This window comes from Chinchilla lanigera, unplaced genomic scaffold (assembly GCF_000276665.1).
Source record: "Chinchilla lanigera isolate Chin_1 unplaced genomic scaffold, ChiLan1.0 scaffold00026, whole genome shotgun sequence".
Taxonomy (NCBI): domain Eukaryota; kingdom Metazoa; phylum Chordata; class Mammalia; order Rodentia; family Chinchillidae; genus Chinchilla; species Chinchilla lanigera.
Window position 1 is genome coordinate 23,573,509 of NW_004955427.1, and position 26,129 is coordinate 23,599,637.

The window sequence follows — 26,129 nt, forward strand, 5'->3', positions numbered from 1 at the left end:
ACAATAATGCTATGTAACAAACCACTGCAAACTTGGTAGTATAAACAATATGCATTCATTTTTTGTTTAACTATGTGGGATTCAGTTGAGCTAGAGTCCCAGCTTGCGTGCTGCATCCAGATCTGCTGCTTTGTCTCTCATCTTCCTTGACCAGCATCTACTCTGGGTACAGGCATGCAGAGGCGAAAGTGCACTGTGCAAGAGTATTTCACGTCTTCGTCTCTGTCACATTCTCTAACACCTCTCTGGCCACAATAAACCCATGGCCAAACCAGTACCAGTGGGCCAACAGTGCCTCCTGTGAAGGTTAGGAAAGGAAAATGAGTATTTGCTGAACAATAATATAATCCACCACAATCAGGCATTACACGCTGCTTCAAAGATATATGGTTCTGCCATAATCCTAATCTACTGTAGGAAACATTGCTCTCTCTCATTGAGGAACTGTGGGCTGAAGTAGTAAGGTGGTACCACAGATGATGCGTGGAACAGGGCCATGAAATGCAGCTACATTATCAGTCCATCTGTACTGCAATGTGTGCAAAGCCTCAGACGGTTTTTAAATGCTTTAGATGCTATTAGGGAATTCTTTTCACAAAATGGAGGCTTAAAGCAGGAATAATTTTATTCAGTGTAAAATAGTTTTCTCATCTGAATTGCTCCCTAGTAGAAATAGATCAAAAAAACATTCCCCTCTGGGTCACGTACAGGGACCGTGAAATGGAGCAAATATAACACCCATCAGAGCCTGCAGTCAGTATTGTGGCCCCACACTTCTCAGTCTCCTTTCTATTGTTTCAGAGAAATTATGCCTTTGATGGCCACAGAAGTGAAACCAGCAGACTGAGATGATAAACAGTTTCCCCAGTAGATCAGTACAAACCCAACCAAATCCCAGTAAGCTTTTTTGTAGAAATTTATACATTGACTTTAAGATTTATGTGGAAATAAAATGTGGATGCAATGAACCTAGAATACATAAAACCTAGAATATCAAAACAACCTTGCAAAGGAAGATGTTACACTGCCTAATATGAAGTCTTACTCTGAAGCCACTATGATCAAGACAGATGATATTAGTATAAGGAGAGACACAGTCTAACAGAACAGAGGTAATAAAAGTAGACCCACGTATACACAGTTTTTGACAGAGAAATTCAATGAAGGAAGGGAGGTCCAACAAATGGAATTATACAACTGAGTAAGTATCTACATGGAACAAATGAGAATCCTTATCTAATCGCACACACAAATTTCCTTTGGAGTTGGTTCAAGATGGTGAAGAGGACAGAGTACTGGATTAAGAGTCAGGATATTTGACCCTGAACTGACTTTGCCAAAGGCTACTTTACCTCCCTGGATTTTTGTTCCTTTGCCTAATAAATTAAAGGATTTATACTTAGTACTCTGTTTTTATTTCTTCCAACTCCCAAGTTGATTTGTTTTAAATCCAGCCCTATTACAGAACAGATCTCACATAGTCTTATTCTTAATGTCTTTGCACGTGTATAGTATGACTATCTCAAGACATTAGCCTGCCTGCAAGTTTTCATGCCTTGCATAGAGAAGTACTAGAGATAGGACTAGACAAGTTCCCTAGCATACAGGCACCAACCTTCATATGACATGGAAAGCCTGCCTGGTCACAAGGGTATGCTGTATGAGACATCTTCCAGCTCAGCTCAGAGAACATCCTGTCCAAAGGTACATCTTTCATCAAAAGGAATGACTTTTTCAGAGGAGATCCAGGATAATTATAGTTATCCTCCTCTGCTGCAGTATCTAAGAAAGTACTGAACTCTTTTAAAGGAAAGTTGCAACTTAACATCTATTAAAGGAAAGTTTCTAGGGACTCAAGTTTCTACTTTTTGCATCCTTTCCTACCCCCAATACTAGACTACCTTAAGTCTCCCACTATAAGACCCAACCCAACTTTGCCTTGAAACTTCCTTTAAAATGCTCCGCTCACTTCTGAGATCATTTATATGGTCATTCAGCACATTTTTTCCACATTTTCAGAACTGAAAAACTTTTTACCTGTCCTTTAGGTTATCTCAAACTTATTTTTCCTCTGAAAGAAGTATGCACTTTGTGATAGATTTCACTGCCTAATGGTAGAACCTTGGAACATTTTTCCCAGGTGAGGAGAGAAATGTCTTTAATTTTTGACCCACAAATCACACAACAGGGGCCACTTCCTCCTTTACCTCTACTTGAGACTCCTTACAGCAAGATAAGCACAGATTGAGCAGGTCAAGTGTCTTTTCAAATCCCGTTTTCTTCTCTCCCTAGCTCACAATTATCCTGAGGTTATAACCATATAATACAAATAAAACACTTTGAACTCTCCCAAAATGTGCTAGCCTTCCCTTTTTTAGTCTTCATACTATTCCTGTGTAATTTTGTCAACACCCATTGTGTCAACCATCAACCATGAACCGTAAAAAGATAATTCGAAAATCCATATGTCCAGTTACAATCTGTCTCCTGAGCTGCCGGCACAGAATTCTCATTGCCTCCTGGACTTCATCCCAGGGACACAACATACTCCAAATATACAGGCTGAGCTTCAAGTGAAAAATGTCACTATGTAAAGTTCTGTGGACTGATTAATTTACTGAATCTTTTCTTCCTTGATTCATTAGGTGTGTAGTGTGCTGGAGAGCTTAGAGCAAGAATACCGGAGAGATGAGGATTGGTGTGGTGGAAGAGATAAACTGGGGCCAGCAGCAGAGATCGACCATGTCATTCCACTTATCAGCAAGCACTTGGAACAAAAGGAAGCTTTTCTTAAGGTCAGCTGACATTGTCATGCAAGGCTAAAGGTTCCAGCCTTATTGTCTGTCTGTCTCTGTCATCTCTGTCTCTGTCTGTGTTTCCGTCTCTCTCTCTCTCTCTCTCTCTGTATATCTCTGTCTCTCTCTGTGTGTCTCTGTCTCTCTCTGTCTCTCTGTCTCTGTGTGTGTGTGTCTCTCTCTCTCTCACACACACACACACACACACACACATTCATATGGTCTTCCTATCCCATTTTTTCTAAACAGGGGAAGGAGTTATGAAGAAGATGTTGACTGGTTCACCTGCAAGGTCATAAGGTTATATTTTACACATTGATTTCTCTCTTGCACCAAAATGGTAGTACTAGGCAGTTAGGATACGCCATTACTATCACTGCCAATTAGAATAGACTGATATCATTCATGGATGTTATTTATTGAAAAAAATATGTGCTTCTCACGCAGTTATGTTTGGTTTATAAAATTACTTTTTGATCAAAAGATATAAACAAATGTAAAACACTTTTAAAAATCTTTTAATAATGAATGATGAAAAATTTAGGGTAAGAATTAAATAAATTTGGACAGCCTCTTTATCAGTTAGCCTCTTTAGTTCTTAATTACCAATAAATGCCAGAGTACTTACCCTCCTGCATGAAAGTAGAGATCCTTACTTGAGGTTTGCTGATAGAGGCCACCCATGCCTCCCAGGAAGGAAGCACAGCCCTGCTCAGCACAGGCTGTCAGTATAATTTGTGGGCTCAGAGGCTTAAGTATAAGAAGATTTAAAATTCAACAATTTGGTCTAGAGATAATTGAATTCTGGAAACTATGGATAAAAATTAGTGTACTAGCATATATTACTTTTACAACCAGAGGAGGAAAAGCCTACATTTTAGAAAAACCCAGGAACTCCACAATCTTAAGAGAAAATAGAAATGATGTTAGTTGATGTAGAGTCTAGATCTGATTGCTTCCTACTATCTGTTCTTTTGAGGCCTTGGCCCTGTCCGTCAGGGTAGCAGAGAGAACCTGTCCTGTTCGCTCTGCTTCTCACAGGTGATATGAGTCTGAAAGGGGTGTAACAATGGTTCTTATTATTTATGTAGATTGGTATTTCTAAGAAACTGGATGTATATTAGTGTTATTTAGGTAAGTGGAGCTGAATGGACAAAGTTATTTGAAAAATGTTGATCAAAAATTTCCACTTAGATTTAGAATGTATAGTTGATAGGTATGTTAACCCCAAATGTTTTACTTTCTAAAGTCTAAATTAAACTAACATTACAGTGGGGTATGTTCTCCCCACTAGCTTGCACCAGTGGTCATATGAAAGGCATATTGCAAGAAGAGGAAAACCAGCCCAGGAGTGATCATTAATAATGATGAATCAGCATAGAGGTGATCCAGGGATTTGGCTGTTTCTGATTTTTATCTGAGATGGAAAGGGAAAAGGCACAGGGAAAAATCCTTTACTTGGCAAAATGGAACTGTAGCATCCATGGACCAGAAGTGGCCTCCAGAGCTGTGTTCCTTCTGGATTCCTCCAGCACCCTCATCACCATTGGACCCTCAAGCCTCCTAAAAAGTAGAAGGAAGATATCTCTTTTTTGTGTCTGCTGGGCACAGGGCCCTCACACCTTTTCCTCCCTCAGGCATGCACCCTGGCACGGCGGAATGCTGAAGTGTTTCTCAAGTACATCCACAGGAACAACGTCAGCATGCCCAGTGTCGCCAGCCACACCCGGGGCCCTGAACAGCAAGTGAAAGGTCAGTGAAAGACCTGCCAGTACTGACTGGTCAAGGGATACGTTGCCTAGTAGAATTTTCTGAAATAATAGAAATGGCCTGTATCTACACTGTACACTAGAGAAGCCACTAGTCACACGTGGCCATTGAGCACTTGAAGTGTGGCTACTGCAACTGAGCAATACAATGTTTACTTTTATTTGATAATGAATTTAAATGTAAATAGCCTCATGTGGCTGTAGCTAACATATTAAATAGCACAAGACTAGGGTATCTTCAACCTAGGAAGAAGGAATGGACTGAGAATCATAAAACCAAGATCTAATCCTGTTGCTTATTGCCTAACCTTTTAAACTTAGTTTTCATATTTAAAATGAGGGGAATGTTGAGACTCTTGCTGCTCCAAATATGGCCCCCAGATGAGCAACAGTGATGTCACCTGCGAGTGTGTACAAGACACAGAATCTTAGAACCCACCCAAGCCTGCAGAGCCATAACCTGAATTTTGGCAAGAACTACCCCGCAAGCCAGGTGTGATGATACACACCTATAAACTCAATGCTAGGGAGGCTGAGGCAGAAGGAGTGCCAATTTGAGACTGGTCTGGACTGCACAGCAAAATTCTGTCTCAAGAAAAGAAAACCCCCCAATCCCCTCCTGTCCACTGACCACGTGATTTGTGTCCCTGCAAAATTTATGTAACTCCTGTTCTAGATTGTCTTCAGTATCCCTCTGAATTCTATAAAGTCTATAATTATATGAAGATATATAACCTTTAGAATTACTTATTGCCTGATCACATTACACTTAAATTATTATATCTTACTGTCTTCAATTGTTACTCTGACTGACCATGCAGAAATTAGTGTTTCAGTGAGCAAAGAGTTTAACACAGGTCCACTTGTCAGAGCAGAGAAATACAACCTGAGATTCCAAGCCTAGAGAAGGAACCTGCATGGATTTGGAGTGAGGGGCGAGGCAGGCTTGGAGACACCATGGAGATGGTGAAGCTTTCTTTAGGTGCCGCTCTCCTCCCTCCTTAGACAGTGCAAAACTGGGGAGATCAGAAGCCCTGGGAAAGAATTAAACTTAGGAATCAAAGTTCCCTATGGAGAGAAGGGATGCAGGGTTCCTTTTCCAGATGTGTTATTCTTTTTTTGATTGAGGGACCCTGTGGGTGGCTGACATTATATCACCCTCTCCTTCTAGCATATTTCAGAGCATATGTTCTGTCTTCCAAAGGCAGATGGCAACTTGGGTGAGGCCAACTACTGCTGAGATACCACACTCCACCTACACTTGTGTGCAGAAAGAGGCAGGCACCCAGAAGGAGCCAGAAATGTCTGTCTTCCTAGGGTGAGGAGAGATTTTTGCCCATGTGAAACTCTCAAAATGAAAGAAAAATAAAACCCTAAACTCTTTATGATTGTTGCTTGATTTAGCTTGATTCTTCAGCCACCAGAGAGAGATCCGTAATTAGCAAAGTTTTGTCTAAGGGACATAAATACTACAGGGAGGAGGCACACCCTCCTTCCTTGCCCAGGTGAGGGCAAGAGGATGCTGGAACTGCAGAAACCAGCAGTCTCTCTGGTATGTTTCCTTCTCACCCTTTTGTGACCTGTGCAGCCAGCAGGGTCCTGAGAAGGAGGGACAAGAGATTAAGAAAAAACTAGATACATACTAACAGAAAAGTTGGGACCAGATGGGATCTGACCTCTCCAATGGAAAGGCAGCAACAACCCAGCACAGTCTGTATCTTTATTTATACACAGTAAAAAGGAGGAAGTGTGTAATGGAGTCAAAAGTGTAAGGTCTCAGTGTTTTGCTGAGAACACTGAAAACAAAACATTCTCAGAGCTGTCTGTGCTGTAGTTAACAGGGAGGAGCACCAAAGCCAGACACCTAATGGACTGGCTTTGCCTTAGTCCTAACAACTTGTTTATATGGCTCACCTCTGGTGCTCTATGTTTTGGGGGCTGACCTTGCTCTAGACCCAAATGTGTGGTTGATCTGTAGCTCAGCTGCTCCCCACATCACCCTCTACCTGGATGCAAAGCCAGTGCACTTATTATAAGTTTTTGTTACAGGAGCAAAAATTGCTGCATAACAACCAAGACAGGTTGCTGCATAGCAACCACAGCCATAAGTATTTATTGTTCAGGTGACTAAGTTTGGGCTGGGCTTAGCCTCTGTGGTAAGCTTTGCAGTGCAGTTGTACTTTAGGCTGACTAACATGGACTTTACTGCAGGTGAGATTCTGGTCTCTGCAGAGACTGGAAGTGGAAGGATAGCAGTTACCTGGAAGTTCTCACAGTGGTGATGGCAGAGGTACAAGGGGCAAGGTCAAGTCCACAGTCATATTTCAAGCTCCTGCTTTTGTCACATCTGTTAGCAACCTACTTGCCAAAGCAAATGACATGGCAGAGCCAGAGGTCAGTCAGTGAGTCAGGAAGCATAATTCGCTGTCTGGGACTGAACTTAAAGTCACACGATAAGAGTAGATACTGGGAACAGTGAATAATTGGAACCCATGAAAGTACTCCACCTAAGCAGGAATGTAAACAGATTCTATCCCTAGAGCCAAACCTCCAGGGAGCCATTAAAGGGAAATAAGGTAAACAAAAACTTCTATGTGCAAACTGTAATTTGGGTTGTGCCCTCAGAGTAAAGCATGGTAGTGTTTTATACCCTCCAGGAAACCAAGGTGGCTGCAAGTACAGGGTCTGAAGTCCAATTTTTCAGTCTTTCTTTTGATTGGATCCAAGGCAATATGGAAGTTTGGACCTAAAGACAACATGTAGACATGATTCTAACACAGCTTCCCTGTGCCTTCTGCTCAGAAGTCTTGTAACTGAGGCTCTGCTGTCAGAGTGCTATGTGCAGGGTCAAGAAGTCCATATGTATGTTAGCCCAGACCCTGCCTATACATTACTCCTGCCCCTCTTGTAGAAAATCTTAAGGAACACCCAGGAGTTCTCTCAAAGTCCATCCATACTCATTAGGCTTTGTGGCTGAGTCAGTTGCTATTTTAGGGACTGGTGCACCCTAACGTCTCTCTATGTCCGAGATCTAACTTAGGTGTGAAGAGGATCAGGCTCATTGTCAGTCACTCATGGCATGTTCCTCCCCTACCTGATAAAACCATCAGAAAGTGGCTTTTACCTAGTCTCGCTGATCTTACTCCCTTTGGGAAATTCTCTGTCCCCAGTTTTTGTTTCATTCCAACTGGTGCTGAATTAGTCCCCTGGAGAGCCTTGAAAGTCTGTTACCTGCAGCGTGGGTGGTAGGGCCAAGGGAGTTGATGGTTTGATCAGAGCCTTTCTGTGACGAGCGTTTACCTCCTCTGCCTCCAGCCATCTTGAGTGAGCTCTTACAGAGGGAGAATCGTGTCTTGCATTTCTGGACCTTGAAAAAGAGGCGGTTAGACCAGTGCCAGCAATATGTGGTGTTTGAGCGCAGCGCTAAACAGGTATGTCCAGAGCTTTCCCTGGCTTTGCCTCAGTTCTGTGGAGTATACAGAGGCCCAAACGACTGTGGCTTGGGACCATCCAGAAGAGGACCCCAGCAGCAGGCAGAGTAGAGATGGAGAGGGATGAAGAGATGAAAAACAGGCTGTCAGTTTTCAACTCAGAATTATCAAGCACTGTATTCTGAGTTGGCACCAGGGGTGTAAGGGGATTCTACTCATTGTGTCCCTAGCTCACAGATGATACTGGACCTGATGCTGGAGAGTCCTCAGCCTAATGCTTTGCTGCTGGGATATTCCACATCAGGGGAAGGCTCATTCATAAAAAACACCTTCAGAGATACCTGCTGACTGAATCGTGTGAGCGTGTCCTGGATCCATCATGTTTTTCCAAGCCGTAAACCTTCCTTGTAGTATGGCATGTTTTCCTACTGACAGCTGGCTTTGGGGTGGGTTCTTTCCTCTCACAGGCGCTGGACTGGATCCAAGAAACAGGTGAATATTACCTCTCAACACATACCTCCACAGGGGAGACCACAGAGGAGACTCAGGAGCTACTGAAAGAATATGGGGAATTCAGGGTGCCTGCTAAGGTAGGAAATGCCCTGAAGCCTTCCCCAAGTCCACTTAGCACCCCCATGCTGGCCAACTTCATATTGTAGAAGTAGGAGCAGCCTCTGGAAGCAGCAGTGCATGGCCCCAGTGGTGATGAGAGGGGAAGCATGTTTAGGATTGTCTCCTATAGTCCCAGAGAACTGTGGCTGCTGAGCACAGCATCTCTATGTGGAAGGTCAGTTGTCATACACTGTGCTTCTCATCATGCTCCAGGTTCTGGGATCTGCTATATTCTTTCAGACCAAATGAGACAAAAAGGTGTATTCATGTGCATGCATGTGTGAACATCTGCACATAGCCACATATTCTTGGAATTTGAATAGCTTGGGAAGTCCACCTTATAGGAAGAGCTGGTTACTATGGGAGGGTTCCCAAAGCAGGTGAGTTTCTTATTTTCTGAGCTATTTCTGTCTAGCCTCAGACCTGCTAATGAGCCAAGCTGTGTCTCTAGGAAGTAAAATGTGTATACACTCTTTCATTCCCAAGCACACTGGAGGCAGAGGAGGCTATAATGAAAGGAAATCTGATTTTCATGTTGTCACAGCCAGCATTTCATCTGAGGATGCTTGGATTTGAATGAAAATCTGATCTGTCCCAGTTCCCTCTTTGTAGCATCCTCATCTCTCACAGTGGGCTCCCTGCCATGTAGGAGTCTTTCTTAGCATCAGCAGCACAATGGGAGATGCTCTTCCAGGGTGAGAGCTGCTTTTGTGGGAGTCAAAGGCAAGAGCATGTTAACACCCTATCCTACCCAGATATGCTTCTGACACTATAGTGCATGTTCCTCTGGTTTGGTGTAACAAAATTAAGACCTGATCCTCATTCCTGAGCTAGTTATTTCAAGTGATTACGCATTTTATAACATGAACTCTTAATGTTAGGGAGTTGTCCCCCGTATCACTGTGAGTTTTGAGGACTTTTTGCCCATTGTGAAAAGGTGTGAGTTTAGATAAGAAACTCATTTCAATATCAGGTAGAGCAAATAGCACAAAGAAGGTGGCAGACTTGAATAGAACCCTTTTCAAGTCCACATGAAAACAGCTTTTAAATTAGCCAGTTTGGGTCTAATTGCCCCTCTCCAAATAGAGTTAGTAATGAGCCATTAACAGGATGAACAGTATCAATTTTCTTGGTGTTCTTACCTGATAGGATGGACTACAGCAGATACCCAGAACTTCTTAGACTATGAATCCTAAGATTCTTTGGTCTATAACCAAAGTTGAAATGAGGACTACTCAGTTTAGTTCTACTTTCCTTTATGATCTACTTCAGAACTTCTTCTTTTCCGTTCCTCACTACCACCCTAAGCTGTAATCACTTCTCAGTTGGGTTCCTGCTTTTGGCCCTTCCATCCTTCTAACCCCTCCTGCTTTACTCTCTTTAAAATGTTACTCTGGTCACATTACCTTAGCTTCAGTAGTTCTCCAGTTCTTCCATGCTAAGGTTTATATCTTCTATATCTAAGCCCCCCTCCCAGCTTTATCTTCAGTTAGACCTTCCTGAGAGTTTTATGCTCAAGCTGAATGGATGTATTTTCTTGCTTTCCAAGAAATGCACCATACCACTTTTTGCCTCTGTACCATTTCTCTAACTAGAATATTCTCCCTTTCCACCTTTACAGTCAAGCACCAGCTGCTCTGTGATCCAGTCTGTGTCCCACGATAGGAACTGGTCCTTTTTCACACTAAAGCCTTTGTCTGTAAAACCTTTAGACACCTGGCATGGGCCATCTATTCTCCAGTAATCTGTACAGTGGTATCACTTTTGTGAGCCAACATTTCCAAAGGATAAGATCCATATTTTATTCATCTCATGTTCCCCAGGTTACCTGACTATATCTTATGCATTGAAGGGAGGTCACAAGCATGCATGAACATAGAGAAAAAGGAAGTTTGGGTAGATTTCACCCCCAAATCTATATTTACTCTTTCCCATGCTACCCTGCCTTCATTTTTCTTGCACTGAAAATTTTTGTGGTGTTAACTATACACACTGCTCATTTTGACATTCAATTACATGATGCCCTGAGTTATTTAACTACCCTGCATGAAAATTTTGTCCCCTCTAGAGATTATGTACTGTTGGGGAAAATGAATATCTTTTTTCCCTCCTTTTGTTTATCCCCCAAGCCCATCCCTATAGCTCTCTACATAGGGCTGAACAGAGTAGATATTGAACAAATTTTTGGCTAAAAATGAAAATTATCCCAGCACATGACAGAGTTTTGCCTTGTTAGCCCTAGAACTAACAAGGTTGCTCGCTTCTTTAAACCTTTTCTCTCTAAAGGAAACTAAAGTCTAATGTAAAGGGACAGAATTTACTCCTAAATCTGCTAGTTACTTTTCTTTGGATGCTAGCATGTGCCAAGGCTTGATGTTTCAGACCCTACCTCTACATCCCTAAGCCAGGGAGTGGAGAGAACTAGGAACAAAGGATCAGAGACAAATAGGATTTTTTGCTTACTAGTGGTATGCTTTGGGACCCTAAAAACGAATCCTCAGGTTTTTTTCGTCTGCTAGTCAAAAAGACCCATGCTATCTCCCTCTACCTACTTCTTAGGGATGCTTCAAGACACACGCAGGTCTCAGATATGATAACATACTGTGCAACCAGAAAAGTGCTGCATTAATGTGGGTAGTAATAATAATGGCTAATGTTTATGGCTTCCTGTGGACACTGTGAGTGCCTACTGAGTTCCAGGCACTGTTTGAAGCATTCTGCCTTAGCAACCCATTTAATGTTCACAGCAGCCCTATTATGCAGGTACTGGTATTGTTCAGATTCCTATTTTGTGGGTGAAAGAACTGAGAGGACACACTTTACTCAAAATGACCGAGGTAGTAAGTGCAGAGCTTGGATATAAGCCCAGACAGTCTAGGTCTGAAATGCCTACAGCTGCTGTGAAGAGAAGGGGACTTTGTGAGGGGACAAGCCCAAGAATAATGTCATCCAGTAACTTAAGGTCATCTTTTGGGGCAGCAAACAAAGGAGAAGGTGAAGCTTCTGATTCAGCTGGCTGATAGCTTTGTAGAAAAAGGCCATATTCATGCCACAGAGATAAGGAAATGGGTGACCACAGTGGACAAACACTATCGAGATTTCTCCTTGAGGATGGGGAAGTACCGATACTCCCTGGAGAAAGCCCTAGGAGTCAACACAGAGGTAGGTATGGGGTGTTCCACTGGGGTATCCTCCTTTTATATCTCCTGCAGTACTGCTGCTCCTGTTTCCACCAAGAAGTTTCTAGGTAGTCCCTTTGAGCTGGTGACCCTAGAGCACTTGCCTTATGTGGTTTGAGGGGGTGTAGAGATAGGGGACAAAGATCCATTCCCCTCTAGTTCGTGCCCTATGTATTGCAAAACTGACTAGCCAGGAGAAGAGCCTATGGCTGCAGAATAGTTTTTCTCTGTGTAGAGTTAACTATTGACTCTGAGGACTAACCCCTTCATTTTGGCCTCGTCAGTACTGTCTTCTACTCTATTATATTAATCAGCAAATGGTTAGAGTCCCTAGTTTATATAATAGTGCTCTTTCAAGGGGCATAGTTTGTGTAAAGGTTATGGACATTTCAACTGAGAAAAGGTACTATTTGCCATGAGGTAAAGGAAGACTGACTTAATCTCTTCTTTATAATAGGGGTCAGTGACCTATGAATTAAGAGCTAAATACAGCCCAGCAATTTAATCTTAGGATTTCTAATTCATAAATCTTTAAATAGGCTCATGCTCTGAAGCACAGCAGCTTAGACAGTAATCAGACCACTGAAAGCTGAAGCAGCTAACATCTTCCCTAGGCACTAGTCTGACTTTTTCTCTAGAGGACTCTGTCATATATAAATACCAAATGTGAGTTGAAATAAGCCAGGACAAGAAAGTCATTGAGCTGTTTGCAAGAGAAATTGTTTTTTTAAAAAAATATTTTCCCTTGACAAATGAAAGGCTTTTACATCTTTATATGTTTCTGTTTCATATTTATCTTACTCATGAAGAACCAATCCTAGACCCATTTATGCATGTGTATGTTTAAATGTAATCAGGACTGAAGGCCTCCCCAACGCAGACACATAATGTCCATTGCTATGGATATCAGCACTAATCATTTGACCTGAACATTTTGTATCTCTTATTTGCAAAGAACCATTGCCTCTTAAGATGAACAGTTGTGGGTAGAAATTTATAGGACCCTCCATCTTTTCCTCTTCTCCATTACATTGTTCTCTGTTTTTATGCTTTAACACCTCACTCAGCATGGGCAGGTGTCTTTCTTAAAGCTTCTCCAAAGTAACCTCTGTGATCCATTGCATGCAGGATAACAAGGACCTGGAGCTGGACATCATACCAGCGAGCCTTTCTGATCGTGAGGTCAAGCTGCGGGATGCCAACCACGAAGTTAATGAAGAGAAGCGGAAGTCAGCCCGAAAGAAAGAGTATGTGCTAGTGAAGTCCCACTGCCGTGAGCAGGGTTTGTTTGTACTGCCACCCATCTCTTTTGGCAGCTTACAGTGTCCTCTTGGTCACCTACAGAGGGGGACAGACAGACATGATGCTTTCATTGAGAATACAGGCTCACTGGAGAATTCTTAGTTTGTCTTATCTGTCTTGCATAGTCTTCGTCATGTATCCATGACTTTTTGAAAAAACACTCTTATTTCAGAACTGAAAAAGGTACTATTCTCAGGTAAAGGTACTGCTTCTCAGTCCAATGACACATCAGTCAGATCACTTTCACTGACTCCTTTCATGTCCAAAAATAAGTTATATTCAGTTGTTCATGTAATATTCTTGGCCTAGAGCTCTCTTCTTTTGATTTGTTCTTTTCCTTCCCTTCCCTTGATTGTTGTTGTTGTTTTCTGTGTAGCTTTATTTTGTCCCACTTTAAATCCTATTGATTCTTTAAAATCCAGCTCATATCAGCTACTTCATGAATCTTTTATCTACAACCTCTGCTGGCATTTGATCGTGCAACTTCTACAATGTTTTCCTATAATGATTCAGACTTTACTCACTCAGTGGACTCCTAAGTATGTTTCTCTAACTAGATTATAAAAACTCTGTGAGGAAAGGTATATTTTTATACTCTCTTATATGAACCAATGAAGAGAATAATGAAGATATCACATGTGATCAAGAAAAGTGTGTGGTATATAACTACATGTGGAAGCGCAAACCTTTTGGAAGGGATAAGAAGTTATCCAAAAATCGCATTAACAAATAAGCACCATAGTACCAACTTCCTTACTTAAAGTAAAAGATATACTGTCCAACCAAAAGAAAATAGCACACACTTTGGGAGACATTCTAACACCAGGTGGCCCCTCCTCTGACTTGATCTAGGTATTCAAATTTCAGAGTCTTTGCTTGGTGAATAACAGAATATTTAAAACAAAAAGAAGCTGTATCTAGAAAGTGGCTCCATGAGTAAATTATAGAGCTCAGATGTAAAACTGCCATCTAAGTTTTCTACCAGATGGGCAGTAGCCTAAAAGGAGATGAGGCAGAGGAGAATCAGCAAGAAGAGGTGCAGGATGCTGAGATTCAAACATTTTGCAATAATCTAGTCTGAAAATTTTGTAAATTGAATTATGTTTCTCAAGAATAGATAAGGACCAGAATCCATTTAAGAGAACTGGGACCAATTTGTCACTAGATTCTATGGTCTCTAAGTATATCAGCCCTCCATATTTGTGGGTCCTGTATCCTATAACTCAGTCAACTGTGGATCAGAAATATTCAGGAAATAATTATATATAGTCTTTCTGGCTTATCATTATTCCCTAAATAGTATAATATAACAGCTACGTAGCAAGCTCTTACATTGTCTTAGATATTATAAGTAATCTGGAAGTAGTTTAAAGTACACAGGATGTCCATAGGTTATATGCAAACACTGTGCCATATTATACATACAAGGAGCTGAGCACCTTCAGATTTTGGTATCCATGGGGGTCCTGGATCCAATCCCTTGAGGATACTGAGGCAAGACTGTATTTCAGTCCAGTCTCAAAAAATAGTGATTGCAGGTAGGCAAAATACATTTTGCTTTTCGTTTGGTTTGTAGATAGTTGTTTACCCACTTTCTACTTTAATCAATAATTATAGGGCACTGGGTTGTAGAAACAATGAGCCACATCAGTCTGGGCACTCTGATTTCTTTATGTTGGGGTTACAAAGTCACACATGTAGAGTGTTCTTCGGAGGACTTTGTGAAGTGTATTTTGACTGACTCTGAGTAATAGTAGAAAAAAATAATGTGTCCCAAGATTAAGTAGCTCTCTGTAAATTATCGGAATAAATTAGGACCACAGCCTCTCTGGAGCAGAAGAAACGAAAGCAGGTCTGTGAAGTCAGAGCTTGTTTCATCTGGTAAGCACACTAGCTTCTTGGGCCTCATAACAAAGTACAGCTGAGTGATCTAAACAACAGAAATGTGTGTCTGCCATTCTGGAGGCCAGAATTGATATGCTGGAGTTTCAAACATTTCATGTGATAGGACACCTGGAAATAGGAGTTCTCATTATGAACCACATTAAAAAAAAGCTACAGAAAATGTAAGATAAATATGTAAGTGCAGAGTTTGTACTAAATTATCATATGAAAGCTGGCAAGTACCACTTGTAATAAAAATTTATGGAGGAAAAATAAGGCAGACACACTACTGTGAAGCTATGCATCGTAAGTTTAACAGCTACTGAAGGCTGCTGTGTTATTTAGGGACCCCAGGAGGATGGAAAAACTGTCCTTACAGATATGTAGCACAAATTCTCTGTATAGTAAACTGAAGAGCAATCACTTAACATTGCTAACGTATGCTTGGAGGTTCAGGTTTATCACAGCAGTTTGTGACACAAAGAAGTCCAATTGTAAATAATATCTAAACACTTAATGGGATAATCAGAAGTCATAAGCAAGTGGTGGCCCAGAGGTCACACTTGATTTACTATCTCTTTTATATAAAAATAATTTTGTACATATCAAAATGATTGAGAAAAAAATCAAAAGAATACATAGATGAATTTCAAATTTCAGTATCCATGCATGGTTTTGTTGGAACATAGTCACTTATTTTTTTAAACCTGTTCTGTGGCTCCTTTCATGGCGCAGCAGCAACTGAGCCATGAATGGTTGTAATAAGGACTGAATGGCTTACAAATGCTTTCTTAGAAAAAAATTGCTAGCCCCTAATCTCAGTGGTGAGTTGGGCATCTTTGCTTGGCCTTGAAACCTGGATTAGCTTACTGTATTGAAAACTACTTTGATATAAATCTACAAGCTCTATGAATAGAGTTCATTCTAGGAGCTCTGAGACAGATGTAGAAAGCTGAGGTTCAAGCTATCTACTTGTTGAAACAGATATGATGAGCCTGCATCTTGTGCCCACATGCATATGCGCAAATGCAGTGGAGAGCACATCCATGTCAATACAGGATCACAGTGTGCTAGAACTGAGTGAAAGCAGAAAATAGAACTTGCTGGGCACACGTGCTAAAGGGAAACATCAAGTAATGCGGGTGAGAGTGACTCATAGGAGAGGGAAGGAGTTTGTTGGTAAAATAGAAAAATAGAACAATCAAGAATGTCATAGATGCTGGGGTGGGGAAGTGAAGTTTGAAGGAAGGGAAGCATTCTTTCTAACACTAAAAGCACACTTGTTTTTCTCTAGATTCATTATGGCTGAACTTCTCCAGACTGAGAAAGCTTATGTAAGGGACTTGCACGAGTGTTTGGAGGTAAGTCTTGCAGTAATCAGTTCACAGCTTTATTAGAAAATGACATTCTCACCACTGTCAAACCCTTGAGAAGAGTTCAGTGCTCTTGTTCCTTTCATGGAGATTAACAAATAAAAAAAGAAAAGCCAGTCGGAGGAAATCTTTCTCCCAGAATCAACAGTAATTGCATAGGAATTTAAAGTACTTTTAAAAAGAAAGTTTGCAGTTTTCTCAGACTGGAGCTAGACCCAGAAAAAAAGGTGTAAGGCATTTCAATTCAAAAATAAAAACCGGGGCTGGGGATTTAGCTCAGCGGCAAAAGCGCCTTCCTGGCAAGCGCAAGGTCGTGAGTTCAGTTCCCCGTACCGGAGAAAAACCAAAAAAAAAATAAATAAATAAAAAAAATAAAAAAATAAAAAATAAATAAATAAAAACCATGACAGGCTGAGTGAACTGAAATTGAATCTGAAAATCTTTACCCCTGCCTCCCCTATTCAAATCCATATTCACTTGATAAATAACAAGAGGTCAGGGTGCACTTCCTAATGTTCAGGATAATGGATAGTTCACATTTGTTAAACTCTGCATGCATTGCCCAGCCAAGTCTTGTCCCCAAGTTTAGAGCCTCTTTATTTGTCTGAATTTCTGGTGACATACTTGTCAGTAAAGAACCTATTGCTGTCTTACAGACTTACCTGTGGGAAATGACCAGTGGTGTGGAGGAGATCCCCTCTGGGATCCTTAATAAAGAACATATCATCTTTGGCAATATCCAGGAGATCTACGATTTTCATAACAAGTAGGTTGGTGGTAGGTTTGGCAGATCTCACTTAGGGCCAAAAATACCAGACAACAGAGGCCCCCAACAAATGGATTCATAGCATTTGATGAACCTTACATCTTACCTGGTATAGTCTTACCTGGTAAGTTCTCTAAGTCAGTTGCTGTCCGACTTCTTTCTTACCCTTTCTCTGCAATTGTTCAGAATTCCTAGTGGAAAGTAAAATCAAGTGTTTAGCAGTATCCCTCCCTAGTTCTCCTCGAAAACCTAGCAGGCAGCATCCTTATCTTCCCAATGAATATGATTACTGGGATTTGAAGAAACTAAATAGCTTCTCCTCAGTAAACCTGTGGGAAATCCTGACATTAGAGTTCATTTTTGAGTATCCATCTTGTTGTGGAACTTGGGATTCAGATTCTATTGAGGTTTTTCTCAACCTAAATATTTCCTCCACCCCAAACTATCTGATTATTACCCTCAACCAAACAACAACAAAAATAATCAAAATACTGAGTACAGCACATTTCTTGGCAACTTATAAAGGAGAATATCCATCAACACTGTTTTTGTTGAAAAAACAGTGACTTGCCAAACCAGGACTAGAACAGCACTGTCCAGTGCAGCTTTCTCCAGGGATGGAAATATTCTGTATTAATATTGTCCCATACATTAGCCATTAGATGTGGGGGTTACTGAACTTGTGCTACTAAGAAACTGAATTTTTAATTTGACTTAAATTTTAGTAAACTTACATTTATATAGCCAGATTGGACAACCACTAGTTGAAAACAAAGTTGGGCCCTGTGTTGAGAATGACTACTACTCAGCAAGTGCTGGGTATAAGAGGATCCTGGGCTGCAAAGATCTTAATAAGAGAGTCATTCCCCTTCTGATGCCTAATCCTTGTTAGAGCATCCATTTGAATAAAGATAAAATATGCAGCTCCCATGACATGATAACCCTCTCAGGTTATTAAAGCGGTAAACTGTAAAGGAGAGAACGCTTCTGACTTTCTAGATATGTAATAAAAGTTCCCAGTCTTTTTTAACCATGAACTTTAATACTTCCCATCTGGTTTGCCTGGCAGTCTCCAGACGTAGAAGTATTCTATGTCATGCCTGTTATTAATAAGATCCCAATAAATCCATTATTGACCATCAATCTCAAAGTCCATCACCTGAGCCCAGCGTAGTATTATCCCATCTCCCTCAGGATACCACAGAAGACATCGGACTGACAAATGGTGAGTCATGTTACTCTTTTTGACTGCCTTGTGGTCTCTGGATTCAGTCAACAACACTTTCCCCATGTGCTTCCCAGATTGACATGGAAGTCTCAATTTCACAACATGCATGACCTGTGAACCCCACTTTTGCCAAATCAATTTATAAGGAGAAAGAATATTCATTCTGAAATTGAACAGTTGTACCAAATTATCTAACACAGGTATGCGTCTTATTCTGGCTTCACAGTATCACGTTAGAAAGTCATGGTAAGTAGTCCAGTAGCTTTTAAATAGCTGAAAGTCTATCTACAATTTATAAAATACAGTTCTAAGATCCTTTAAAAAGTCAAATTAAGCTGAATTCTATAAATAGAGAAATAAATGCAGATACCAAGAACACAGCTACCAAGCACATGTTGCCTATTTAGCACATTACAGAGGAGCAAGAAGAAACTAAAACCCAGCCTCTGAACAACCAGAAGACATGTCACCAAGATTAAGTTTTCATCTTTTCACAAAGATAACTTTCTGTCCTCCTTACCAGCCAATTTATCTCTCAGTTATAGTTTCCACAATTTAGAAGGAAAAAATACTGTGAGGAGGAAGAACTTGAATGAGGTGAGCAACATATAGTAAGACCTGGCAGGAAAGAAGACAGGTAAATGGCAATAAAACAACAACAATCATAATGCGGAGGGGCTGCTCAGTATTGCTGCAAAGTACCCTATATCTCCCTATAGGGTCTAACACAGCTACTGTATTACAGGGCAACATAATAATTGATAGTAGTAATAACCCTGAATCATTAGTATGTTCTGCATTAAAAGCAAGGAACTTTGCAATATATTTAGAAAGTTATTGACCAAAAGAAATTAATGTTTTAAATTATTCACAATTCAAGGGAACATCCAAGGATATCAAGCTGTACATTAATTTCCTACATTATCTGGGGACTGTGGCTTTATAGTACTCATAATGTGTATTTTCTGCTTAAGCCATACAGATTTTGATTAATGGAGAAGACATAGCACTTCTAGAAATCTGTAATAAGTAGTAGATAACATGGCTATTGACCCAACTTAGAAAATATAAGGACTATGAACTCCTTAAGGGGCCATATCTTTTTTCTGCACAGTCCAGTACCTGGTACATAGTAAACTTATAGTATTTGTTGGGTAGGTGGATGGATGGATGACTGAGCTAAACATAAAATTACATTTTACTGGCTTACAGTTAGTGCTATTCAAGTCACAGTTCATTCATTTGCTTGTGAAAGTCTCAAAAGAGAAAAAACAAACTCTAGGTAAGACTTTCCCCCTCCTCACTACCAAATCCTCCTAGACCAGCAAAGTAATAGAATTTGTGAATGAGGGAGTTTCTTGAGAGCTGCTTTGTGAGAGGACATGCAACTGTCCTTCGGGAATACAATATTTCTCTTAAATGGTCACTTTTTAACCTAAAACTATCAAAGAGTTCTTTTTAACTCCAATTATATGTCTGTCTATACTGCAGAGAGAATGACAGAGGGACAATAGGAAGGAGAACTATTAGGAGTTTGAGAAAGGAAGATTGAGATTGACACCTTCATGCTAACTTAATTAACTGAGTCATGAGGAAATTAGTACATAGACTCAGGGTTATACAGAAAATACATTTCATATCTCAGCTAGTTAGTATTGCTCCATCTAAAATGGTGTTACTTTGAAAAATGGCAACCAGTATTAGTGTGTGGGTGGAGGGGTATGTCCCAGTGCATGTGTTATGTCTCAAGACCGCTTATCTTTATAGGTACTGAATAGAGAAATTCCTACACACCAATTAACTATGTAGAATTTAATACCTACAAGAATGGCTTTACCTCAATTGGAGGTTGAAGTGGAATGTACTTAGTTTTGCCTTCTCCTCTCCCCATTTTGCTGTAATCTCTTTCTGCACAACTAAATATAAAGATCATAAAATTTGCTTGTGTACACAGGGCTTAGACCTCTTTCCACTGCATTTTGCGAAGCCTTCCATCAGCACTTAGACAAAGACATGTATTCCATAAATAAATCCTCCAAATAGAAATGCTTTGCCTAACTTACAACATGTAATTCAATTCAAAAAATTACTTGTTATCAGTTTGCCATAATTGTTAGGTATTCAGGTTTGGTAAGAACACTCTTTGTTTAAAATGTTCAGTTAAATCTGAGATTTACTTCTTCCTTTTTCAGTTATTGGGAAAAATGATGGTACATGAATTTGGACAACAACATCTTTATAATATCTCTAATGGGAGGGCTCAGAGGGTCCTCTTAACCATCAAGTACAACCTTGTGCCTTACAGGGGAGGAGGCTGAGACCCAAGGACCAGCCAGTGCCTTGCCCAGTGTGTGGCCTCGCATCCCCTAGAGATCAGGCTCTTGATCCCAGAAGGCTGGCCTCTCGCTTCAGTTCTGTCTCCTTCTCCTGTTCCATAGATGCCATAATGTGGTGGCCAAACATAGGCCCAATATAGGCAAATACAGACAACCAGCTTTTACGTGAATCCCCAAACAAATGTTTGTGGAACATTCCTATTTCTTCTATAGCTATATCAATCAAGTCCAATGCCCCTACCATAATTTCCTGAAATAAATCTTTTTTTTTAAGGAAGGGTTGGAAAGGCAGGTTGGAAAGGCCAACAACCAAGGCTAAATATTCCTGCATGTACCCTCATCTACGCATGGCTGGAAGCTCTTCAGTTTAGTCTTGGCTGTTCACCACTGCAGTCCCAGTCTGTGCCATGTGGGACTGGGCTGGACAGCAGGAGGAGTAGGTGGCACACAGCAGAAGTGAAGACCCGGGTGTGTGTGTGTGTGTGTGTGTGTGTGTGTGTGTGTGTGTGTGTTTTCGGGTGCACGGGTGAGCAGCTGAACCAGAACTGTATTTGGGTCATCTTCCTAGAGTTTCTTCTTTGGGCCAGACCTTTGCCACTTTGGAGATGAAGCAATCTATTGGTACCCACTGATGAATTGAATCCAAATTCTGCCCTCTGAGTTCTGAGAACAAGGGGTACCAGTGAGAAGGCAGGAGTTGGCGCACAAATGCAGTTCACAGGACCAAAGAAACAGCCTCAGTCAGAAGAACAGGCAAGGCCTTTAGGCAGAGGTGGTTTCCTTGATGCCAGAGGACAATTTGAATAAGGGCCTCCAAGGGAGGAATTTGTAAGTGTGGGTCTAATCAAGCCTGGGTCTTGGGCACAAGAAAGGACCCTGTGTCACTCCACAGTTAGGATGTGACTTGTCCTAAGTGTCTGTGAGACTGAGGAGAAAGGAAGGGGGAGGTGTTATGAGTCAAAGCAGAGAGTGTGGGAGACATAAAGGAAATGAGATGTGGTGAGGTGAGAAACAGGGGACAAAATACCCAGAGAGAATGTGAGAAAACAGTGACATGGATGGGCAGGAAGGGAGAGCAGAAGAGAGAGAGACAGGGAGGAAAGGGAGGGAGCCAGTAGCTGGGAGCAGGCAGGCGAGCAAGTAGGGAGATTGATGAAGAGAGCGAAGGTGGGATCTTCAGATAGGTTTTATCATGAACCAAAGGAAAAGATTATATACAATACCCTGATACATGCATGCTTATGTACTGTGTAGAACAGAGAAATTAAATTTTGTAAAACACCACCCTCACTGTGTGTGATTTTGAGTTAGATTCTACTCTTTCTTATCTTCTTCTTCCCCTCCTCCCCCTCCCACTGCCCCTTCTCCAGCTCCACCAATTGCCTCCTGTAAATTGGTTTTACTACTCCTTGAAACACAATGGGTTGACCCACAGCCAAACAGTGAGGCGCAGACTCCACCAGGTGGTAAGAAAAAGGCTCTGCAACTCATGGCCCAGGGCGGGACAACTGCCAGCTCCCACATACTGCCTGCTCACATAATACTCTTGATTAAAATGTGCATTTTTCTGTGCTTCTTCCCTTATTCCAAATGCCTTTGGTATTAGTTTTACCTCTTTTTATGAAAAATCATAGAATTACTAGTTAAAATTTGTGCTGGATAATCTGGTAGTTCTGTCCTTCGTTTTATAGAAACTGGAGCTACAAATGTTTGTGACCTGCACAAACTAATTAGTGACACAGCCAAAAAGTCCAGCAGTCATCTTATGGATAGTCAGATGTTAAGTGGACAGGAGGCAAAAGACCTGCAGTCATTTTCCTTGGGGCCCAGACCCACACTCTACGGAATGTAACTGTGAGCCTTATACAGTCCTTGGAGGGTTGTAGCTGTGGCCTTGTTAGTATTGTTTGTGCATTCACTAAGCTGTCGACATTACAGCTAATTATAGATATTGGAGAATACCCAAAGAAAGGTGAAATCTAAACATTTGATTTGAACTTCTCAAAGTAATTTTAATTTTAGTTGTACACACCAACTTTTTAGCATTTGGCAACTTTTGCCAAACAGCACTTTAGTGGATATGAATAACATTACATGTGAGATTTATATTTTATTTTACATTAACATTAAATTTGATATGTACATATGCAGATAAGTTTTTATTTATCTGATCATACATACTAGACAAAACAAGGAAATTCTGAAAAGACCTATCAAATAGGTACAGTGCAGCAAGGTGAAAGTTGCTGCCTGAGGCTATAGGCTAGAGGTGGCACATTTGCCACACAAAATTCAGTTTTACAGTTAATGCAGGATTTGCCAGCTGGAAGCGTGCTGGAATCTAGAGTGGCTGCCCTCAGATAGATCTGTGGACTCAATGTGTTAGAATCACCTAAGCTTTTCTAAACAATGCAGATGTTCAATTCCTAACCCCAGAGGGCAGTGCACAGCCAGATATGCTGAGCATTTATAGGGTTTCCGAAGAATGTCCCTTGTAACAAGGGGGGTACTCATAGTCCCCCTAGAAATGTTGCATTTATAAAACACTTGAGAAGCACTGCATGTACTCTCTTCTCCAGAGATTCACAATGTACCTCACTGGGTGGTAGAATTTGGGAAATCCTATAATCAAAGCAAAATAAAAACACCAACTCAGCCCAGCATTTCCCTAATTTGAATGCAACTTCTACATATCATCTAATAAAGATTTTCCTAGAATATGTCAAGAGAAGGCAAGATTTCTATCAATAAGAAGGTTTTATTAAAATAGGAGCTTGGTGGGGGTAAGTCTGTTAAGTATAAGACTCTAAGAGTGTGAAATGTGTATGTTTATTAAAAAGCATCTGAATTTGTTAGGAATGAGAATCACTGATCCTGAAGAACTACTCTTTAGTACCTAATGTGTGGATTGAGTCCCTTATTATGTGGATTTGTTAAATCCTTACAACCCTGCAAAGGTGTTATTTAAAGATAAAGGAAGTCAGACCTGTAATCCCAGCACTTGGGAGGGTGAGGCGGGAGGATCACCACGAGTTTGATGCCAGCCTGGGCTACATAGCGAGTTCAAGGCCAGTCTGAACTACATAGTGAGACCCTGTCTCAAAAACAGAACAAAAAAAGATGAAGAAAGTGAAACTTTAGAAGACCCTCTTACAACTTCAGCCAAGTTTGAACTCTAGTTCTTTAACGTGTACAGTACTTTGTAATGAGAGGCAAGGAAAGTGGCGCCCAGGATCAGTGGAAGGTAGGTGGTGGGGACTGATTAAAGCTCTCATTTGGCTTGTCTTTTCTAAAGTGCAGCAAGCCATAAAGATTCTTCTGGGAGGGATTTTCTCCACATAGCAAAGCCTGAAAATAGCCTTCATCAGCAGAAACTGGAAATCAGGGCCACAATGAACCCGAATAAAGAAGCTCTGAAGTAACTCTTATCTTCTAGCTTCTCCATCACCCCCATACCAGCCATCTCTCCTGACAACATCCCTAGAATTTACCACTGTATTCCCGATAGCCCCAGTCCAGATAGCCTGTCATTCCTTCTCTGACATATTGTTCTTTGTCTAAAGAGTTATAAAAGCATCATGCTTTGGACTGCATTCTCTTGTGAAGATCTCATGTGCATGTAAATTTGATGAAAATGTTATGCTTTTCTTTGTTAAAAATACTTCAGTTTACAGAAGGGCATTAGTCATAGGATCGTATGCCATCCTTTTAATTCAGTTTATAGCATTTTCATTTCCTGGAAATTTTCAATCCAAACTTCTGCCCATAGATTTTTGTTAGCTGCCATCACAAAAATCATAGTGTTGTTCCATTTAAATTACTAGGATTTTTAATAAAATTGATAACACTGTCCTCATCTGGATCAAGTATTAACTCCATAGGTACAATTGCCACTGTCTGCTTAAAATTAAATGACCAGTTCAACTGACCTTGGGTTGTAAGTCAAGGAAAAGGGAAAACTCCTTGAGTCATGATGGGTGACCTTCCAACTTCTGGAACAAAACTGCCATTTTATATCCTGCATGGAATGTCACGATCCCACTTGGCTTCAAAGAGAAGGATCTTTGTAGCCCTGGGGTCTGCACTGGAGTCAAAGTTCAGAATAATCATACGTGGATGAAAAGACCTTGACATCAGGCAGCTGAGGGTTTCCTGCCAGCTGAGAGCCATACCCAAAGTGTCCAGATTCTCCCCTTTTTCTCATTCCAAGCTCTTTTCCTCCTGCTTGTAAACATTCCTTTCTTTGACCAGTCCTTGTCCTAGGATAACTCATCAGATTTTCTTCCCCAGTTACCCCACCATTTCAGCTCCCTCTGCTAGGTGCTGTTCAATCTGCTCCAGGCTGGATTTTCATTCATATTTTCTCTAAGATTTATGTTAAAGGCCAGTATGAGAAATGACTATGTAAGAAACATCTCAACACTTTTTTAAAAAACCACTTTTAAAAATAATGTACATTATATTATTTAGTGTTCCTTGTGAAAAGTGGCTATACAATATTTTTTGGGATTCAGTTCCAGAAGTTAAAAGATAATACACATAGATACGAACATAAACATCCAAGTACCCCATCTGTATGGATGTCTGCATATGTGGAGAAGCTAGATTCCCTCTTTGCAACAGAAATGTGTATTATACCAAGTTTAATCCTCAGTTATAACATGAACCATTTTCTTCAGTATTTCTCTTTTAGAATTTGTATAAATACTTATTAATGTGTTACTTGCAGCCCTTTTAAAAGTAGAAATAATATAATACTTCATTGATTTGGAGCACCACATATTTACATTTCTGACACCCAGATTGTATTATAATTACTTCTGCTCATGAGTCAGTTCAGGGTGCTGTAAAATTTATGCTTATAATGGAGAAAGCTCATTGCCACCAAATGGGTACTGGGGGAGGCCCCCAAGTTTTTAATGACTTTTTTTCTTATTATTCAAGCAATACTCATGTATTATAGAAAGATTTTAAGTTGCAGGTATACAAAGAAAAAAGTCATACATGACACTGCCAATCGTTATTAGCATTGTTACTTTCCAAATAGGATCTGGAAAAATATTTTTAAATTATATATATATTCAAACTCCAAAACAGTATCTTTCAACCATATATGATGGTCCATACATGTTATCCCAGCTACTCCAGAGGCAAAGGCAGGAGGATCACAAATTTGAAGCCAACCTGGGCAAATTAGAGAGGCCCTGTCTCAAAATACACAGTGAAAAAGGTAGGGATATAGCTCAGTGAGTTCCCCTGAATTCAATCCCTAGTACTGCAAAAATAAACCAACAACCAAAAAATTTTTCCCTGTGTCACTAAAGGAAGAACACAAGTAAGTTATGTATAAAATTCCTAATTGGGGCTGGGGATTTAGCTCAGCGGCAAAAGCACCTGCCTGGCAAGCGCAAGGTCGTGAGTTCGGTTCCCGGTACCGGAGAAAAACCAAAAAAA

The 26,129-nt window shown here is 40.6% G+C and overlaps 1 protein-coding gene and 1 long non-coding RNA gene across 11 annotated transcripts in view; one reads left to right on the forward strand and one right to left on the reverse strand.

Moving 5' to 3' along the window:
- Positions 1–26,129, forward strand: part of Kalrn (kalirin, RhoGEF kinase) — a 638,378-nt gene that overhangs the window by 388,758 nt on the left and 223,491 nt on the right. For all 10 annotated transcript variants that reach the window (XM_013515182.1, XM_005386537.1, XM_005386534.1 and 7 more), the window contains exons 18-25: positions 2,646–2,795; positions 4,433–4,547; positions 7,880–7,995; positions 8,463–8,585; positions 11,587–11,769; positions 12,915–13,033; positions 16,267–16,333; positions 17,002–17,111. In XM_013515182.1, the coding sequence (XP_013370636.1) occupies positions 2,646–2,795; positions 4,433–4,547; positions 7,880–7,995; positions 8,463–8,585; positions 11,587–11,769; positions 12,915–13,033; positions 16,267–16,333; positions 17,002–17,111 (983 nt within the window). The remainder of the gene's footprint in view (positions 1–2,645; positions 2,796–4,432; positions 4,548–7,879; positions 7,996–8,462; positions 8,586–11,586; positions 11,770–12,914; positions 13,034–16,266; positions 16,334–17,001; positions 17,112–26,129) is intronic.
- Positions 33–18,120, reverse strand: LOC102018850. Its single transcript, XR_261286.2, has 3 exons — positions 17,233–18,120; positions 7,796–7,931; positions 33–298 (listed from the first exon to the last, which is right to left on the reverse strand). It is a non-coding gene; the product is annotated as an uncharacterized LOC102018850 (long non-coding RNA).